The sequence below is a fragment of the Malurus melanocephalus genome, unplaced genomic scaffold, assembly GCF_030028575.1.
Source record: "Malurus melanocephalus ecotype Western Australia unplaced genomic scaffold, MMel_1.1 scaffold_1162, whole genome shotgun sequence".
Taxonomy (NCBI): domain Eukaryota; kingdom Metazoa; phylum Chordata; class Aves; order Passeriformes; family Maluridae; genus Malurus; species Malurus melanocephalus.
Window position 1 is genome coordinate 55,516 of NW_026624394.1, and position 5,417 is coordinate 60,932.

At 60.1% G+C, this 5,417-nt stretch overlaps 2 protein-coding genes across 2 annotated transcripts in view; both read right to left on the bottom strand.

Moving 5' to 3' along the window:
• The window catches only part of CXXC1 (CXXC finger protein 1), a 16,620-nt gene extending 13,957 nt beyond the window's left edge, over positions 1-2,663 (bottom strand). The window contains exons 1-10 of the mRNA XM_057387245.1: positions 1,868-2,663; positions 1,686-1,787; positions 1,512-1,559; positions 1,171-1,225; positions 980-1,069; positions 826-889; positions 652-718; positions 316-370; positions 141-230; positions 3-29 (exon numbers count right to left, since the gene is read on the bottom strand). Of these exons, the coding sequence (XP_057243228.1) occupies positions 3-29; positions 141-230; positions 316-370; positions 652-718; positions 826-889; positions 980-1,069; positions 1,171-1,225; positions 1,512-1,559; positions 1,686-1,787; positions 1,868-2,339 (1,070 nt within the window). The 5' untranslated portion in view covers positions 2,340-2,663. The remainder of the gene's footprint in view (positions 1-2; positions 30-140; positions 231-315; positions 371-651; positions 719-825; positions 890-979; positions 1,070-1,170; positions 1,226-1,511; positions 1,560-1,685; positions 1,788-1,867) is intronic.
• Positions 2,664-3,992: 1,329 nt separating this feature from the next.
• The window catches only part of LOC130586453 (vacuolar fusion protein MON1 homolog B-like), a gene marked incomplete at its 5' end in the record, with an annotated part of 3,495 nt that continues 2,070 nt past the window's right edge, over positions 3,993-5,417 (bottom strand). The window contains 3 exons of the mRNA XM_057387246.1: positions 3,993-4,229; positions 4,775-4,922; positions 5,016-5,417. Coding sequence (XP_057243229.1) covers positions 4,047-4,229; positions 4,775-4,922; positions 5,016-5,417 — 733 coding nt within the window. The remainder of the gene's footprint in view (positions 4,230-4,774; positions 4,923-5,015) is intronic.

The window sequence follows — 5,417 nt, forward strand, 5'->3', positions numbered from 1 at the left end:
GCTGCAGCTGCTGCAGCTCCTCTGCCAACCTGGGGGTGTGGCCAGAAAAGGGGGTGGGGCCAATGGTAGGCGGGGCCCAAATGGCCCAGGTGCCACACCTGTCCCCAAGGGTCACACCATGTCCTGGAAGGGTCACACACCTGTCACGACGCTGCAGGTTCAGCTGTTGCCGGCCCAGCTCTGCCTCCAGCTGCTGCTGTGCCCCCTCCTGCTCCTGCTCCACCAATCGCCTGCAAGAATGAGGGTTAAGGGGTGGGGCCTGTGCCTGGGGGGTGGGGTCAGATTGGAGGGGTGGGGCCAAAGCTGGGCACTCACATGACCATGGGGGCTCCTGGTCCCAGCTGCTCCTCGGTCTCCATGAGACGATGCTCTGGGAAAGGGGGGGACACCGGTCAGCCCAAGGGGACACATCKGGGTCTGGGGGGGCTGAGGTGTCCAGGGGGTCACTCAGGGGCTTGYGGGGGAGGGACTCAGGTCAAGTGTCCTGAGGGTCAGTCAAGTGTTCTGTGGGGGGAGCACAAGAGGTCACTCGGGTGTTGGAGGCAGTCACTGAAGTGCCCAGAGGTGTTACGGGGATCATTCAGGTGTCAGGAGGGACACTCAGGTTCTCTGAGGGGTCTTTGGGGGGTCACTCAGGGGTCAGGGGCTCACCCCAGCTCAGCCACTTCTCCCGCATCTTTTCCAGTTCCATCAGTTCAGCCTTCAGGTGGGCTGGAGCCTGTGGAGGGACACAGGTGGGAGGGGGACACAGGGTGGGGTGTGTGTGTGATCCCCAGGTGTGTGTGGAACCCCCAGGTGTGTGTGGAACCCCAGCCCAGGGCTCACGTGCACGTCATGCAGGCGCTTGTGCTCCTCTATGATGGTGTCGAGCTGGTGCCAGAATTCCCACCTGGGGGTGAGGGGACACAGGGATGACATGGTGGTTACGTGACCTCTGTGGGTCACCTGGTGCCACTCCACCTGTGTCCCCCAGCCCTACCTGTGTCCCCGGCGCAGGTGTCGGAGCTGCCTCAGCTGCTCCCCTGCCCCTGCCAGGTCCTGCTGCCACTCCAGGCAGAGCCCCCAGCGCCTGCAAGGGTCAGAGATCACCAGGTGTGTTTTTCGGGGGGGGGTCAGAGGCCATGTGGGCACAGGTGAGGTTGGGGAGGGTCACAGGTGCCMCCCACTCACCTCTGACCTCTGGCTTCCACCTCCTTCCCCTGCAGCCGYGCTCTCCGCAGTGACTCTGAGGCGGTTTAGGAGGATCAGGGGGACCAAGGGAGTCAGGGAAGAGTTTTGGGGTTCACAGGACAGGTCAGAGGAATCACACAGGTCAGAATGGCCACAGGGGTCAGGGGGGGTCCCTCTGTGGGGGGGACCCGCAGCAGGAGTCACCCCCTCAGGGAGAGTCAAAGGGACCAAAAGGGTCAGGGAATTGTAGGGGTCAGGAAGGATCTGGGGGAGGTCATGAAAATCAGTTTCAGAGGGCATCATGGCAGGTCCCAAAGACCTCCAGGGCCCCCTGGGCTTACCCTGCATCTGCTGCCAGAGCCCCTCCAGTGCCTCCTCGCGCTGCTCCACTGTGGGGATGGGGGAATCAGCTGGAACCGGAGCACTCTGTGTCCCCACAAACCCCTCAAGGTCCCTCCACACCACCCCGCAGACCCCTCTGTGTGTCCCCAGCCACTTCAGTGTCTCCCCCAGACCCCTCAGTGTCCCCTTGGGTGACTCACGCTGCTCCAGGTTCTGGCGCAAGCCCTCACCGCGGTCTTGGGCCTCCACCAGCTCCTGCGCCATGGCCCGACGGACTGTGGGACATGGTGGGTCATGGAGGGAGCATAGGAGGACACRGGGGACATGTGGGGGACACTGGGATCCTCACACTCACCTTTCTTCATGCTCTGGATCTGCCTCAGCAGCACCTCCAGCTGTGGGGTCCCCTTAGGGGGACCCAAGGGGGGAACGGGGCAGGACACGGGGACAATGTGTCCTTTAGGGAGCCCTGGGAACACCTTGTCCCTGGGGCGGGGGGACACAGGGGCACACGGTGGTCTTGGGGGATCTCGGCTGCAGAGCCCCTCACTGCGTGGGTCCACGTCCATTGCTGCAGCCTGGAGGGACACGGTGGGGACACAAGGGTACATGGGAGGGACACGGTGGGGACACAAAGGTACATGGGAGGGACACGGTGGGGACACAGGGGTACATGGGAGGGATATGGTGGGGACACAGGGGTACGTGGGAGGGAACATGGAGCACAGTGACGGTGGGTGCTGGCTCGTCCCCTCCTGTCCCCTTGTCACCCTCTTCGTTCCCCTTTTCCCACCCTCAGCCCCACATTTTCTGTCACGTTTCACCATTTTCTACCTCTCCTCCCTCCTTCTCTTGTCTCTCTTCTCCCTGGTTCCCCCCATTTGTCACCTCCTTCCTCCAGTTCCTTTCCTGCTGTTTCTGTCCCTCAATTCCCTCTCCAGTTTTTTCCCCTCTTGATCCATTTTCTGTCACCCACCCCCTCTTTCTAGTTCCCTTTTCACTCTTCTCTCCAGTGTCCTTCCCCTTTGTCTCTTTTCACCCCCCATTTCCTCACATTCTGCAGCTTTGTCAGCTCCTTCCCTTTCCCCCCTCACATTTTCCACCCTTTTCCTCTCATGTTTTCCCATCTTTTTCCCCTCAAGTTTTCTCACCTTTTCCCCTCACATTTTCCTACCCTTTTCCCCTCACGTTTTCCCGCCCTTTCCCCCCTCACATTTCCCGCCCTTTCCCCTCATGTTTTCCCACCCTTTCCCCCCTCATTTTCCCACCCTCCCCTCTCATGTTTTCCTGCATTTTCCCTTCATATTTTCCCAGGTCTTCATCTCACATTTTTCCCTTTTCCCCCTCATATTTCCCCACCCTTTCCCCCTCATGTTTTCCCCTTTTCCCCTCACGTCTTCCTATTTTCTGTCCACTCTTTGCCCTTGTTCTGGCCCCTTTTCCAGCTGTTTCTGTCCCTTCCTGACATAATTTTGTCTCCTTTTCAACCCCAGTCTGTCACTTCTTCCAGCTTTTTCTCTTCCCTCTTTCCTGTCTATTTTTGCTCTCCATTTGTCACCTCTTCCTTTCCTGTCACATTTCCCTATTTTCTCACATTTTCCCATTGTTTTCTGTCCCCTCATCCCTCTCTTTTCTGTCCCATTTTCCCTCTTTTCTGTCACCCACCTTTTCTGTCAGGTTTTCTCCCCATTTTCTGTCCCACATTCCTCTCATTTTCAGTTCCTTTTCCCCCCTTTCTCTGTCCCATCTCCCCCATTCTCTTCTCCTCCCTCCCTCCATGCTCTCCCCCCTCAGGATGTGTTCCCATCTCCCCGTCCCCTCACCCCTCACGCCATGTCCCCTCACCCCCAGTCCCCCCAGACTCAGGACTCTCCCCGGGGTCTCAGCATTTATTGTCAGCCCTCAGGCTCGGGCCCCTCGGGGCGCGCGGGTGCGGCACAGAACGGCGCCGGGTAGCGGATGAACAGCCAGTCCTCCTCCTTCTTGAGCCAGCGCAGCAGCTTGGTCAGCACCGCGATGGCGCCCGCCTTCGTCACCAGCGGGCTGAAGCAGCTGTACAGCTCGAACTTGCTGGTCACCTGCGGGAACCCAAGCCTGTTAGCTCTGGGACCTACTGACTGCACCACTGGTGAGCATCCCATTAACTCTGGGACCTACTGATGGCACTGAGTATCCCGTTAATTGTGGAACCTACTGGTGACACTGCNCCTGTCACATTTCCCTATTTTCTCACATTTTCCCATTGTTTTCTGTCCCCTCATCCCTCTCTTTTCTGTCCCATTTTCCCTCTTTTCTGTCACCCACCTTTTCTGTCAGGTTTTCTCCCCATTTTCTGTCCCACATTCCTCTCATTTTCAGTTCCTTTTCCCCCCTTTCTCTGTCCCATCTCCCCCATTCTCTTCTCCTCCCTCCCTCCATGCTCTCCCCCCTCAGGATGTGTTCCCATCTCCCCGTCCCCTCACCCCTCACGCCATGTCCCCTCACCCCCAGTCCCCCCAGACTCAGGACTCTCCCCGGGGTCTCAGCATTTATTGTCAGCCCTCAGGCTCGGGCCCCTCGGGGCGCGCGGGTGCGGCACAGAACGGCGCCGGGTAGCGGATGAACAGCCAGTCCTCCTCCTTCTTGAGCCAGCGCAGCAGCTTGGTCAGCACCGCGATGGCGCCCGCCTTCGTCACCAGCGGGCTGAAGCAGCTGTACAGCTCGAACTTGCTGGTCACCTGCGGGAACCCAAGCCTGTTAGCTCTGGGACCTACTGACTGCACCACTGGTGAGCATCCCATTAACTCTGGGACCTACTGATGGCACTGAGTATCCCGTTAATTGTGGAACCTACTGGTGACACTGCCAGTGAACATCCCATTAACTCTGGGACCTATTGATGGCACTAACACTGAGTATCCCCTTAACTGTGGGACCTACTGACTGTACTGCCAGTGAGAATCCCATTAACTCTGGGACCTATTGATGGCACTGCCAGTGAGAATCCCATTAACTCTGGGCCTACTGACTGTACTGCCAATGAGAATCCCATTAACTGTGGGCCTATTGACCGCACTGCCAGTGAGAATCCCATTAACTGTGGGATCTACTGGTGATGCTGCCAGTGAGAATCCCATTAATTGTGGGATCTACTGACAACACCACCAGCCATTAACTCTGGAATCTACTCGTGGCAGCACTCCCTGTTAACCCTGGAACCTACTGCCAGAGCCGTTTCCTCTTAACTCCGGACCCTGCTGATGGCTCCTCTCCCCCAGCTCACCCAGGCCAGGAGCGTTTCCTTCTCAGCCACATGGTAGAGCAGGCGCAGGGGCCGGTGCGGGCTGTGCACACGGCTGTGCAGGTAGTGGTACAGGTCGAAGAGCCGGTGCTGCTCCTCCTCGCTGGTGTAGGGCTCCTCCAGCTCGGGGCTGCAGCCAGGGAGGGATGGGGGACGYGGGTGTCAGGTGAGCACWGAGSCCAYCCCACCCTCCCCATTCCRGCGTGTCCCCCCATCCCCGCACCTGGTGAACTGCGGCAGCTGCTGCATCTCCTCCGGCCCCTCCAAAGGCTTGTAGAGGAAGTGCCGGAGCTCGGGGGCACCGGGCCGGGAGGGGCCRTAGCCCGCTCCCCCGCGCACGGCCGCCCCCAGCTCGGCCAGCCAGCCCTGCGCCCGCAGCGTGTCCTCCAGCTGCCGCCGGCACGCGGCCGCCGCGTAGAAGCCTTCGCGCTCCGTGGACAGCAGGATCAGCGTCACACCCTCCTCATCCTCCTCGCCCAGCCGCGCCGCGTAGGCGTAGAAGTAGCCGTCGGGGTTGAAGCGGGGCAGGCACACCGGGGTCCACACCTCGCCCGCGCCCGCCCCCGCCCCGCCGCCCAGCAGGTTGAGCAGCAGGTGGAGGTCGCTGGCGCACAGCCGCCCGCCC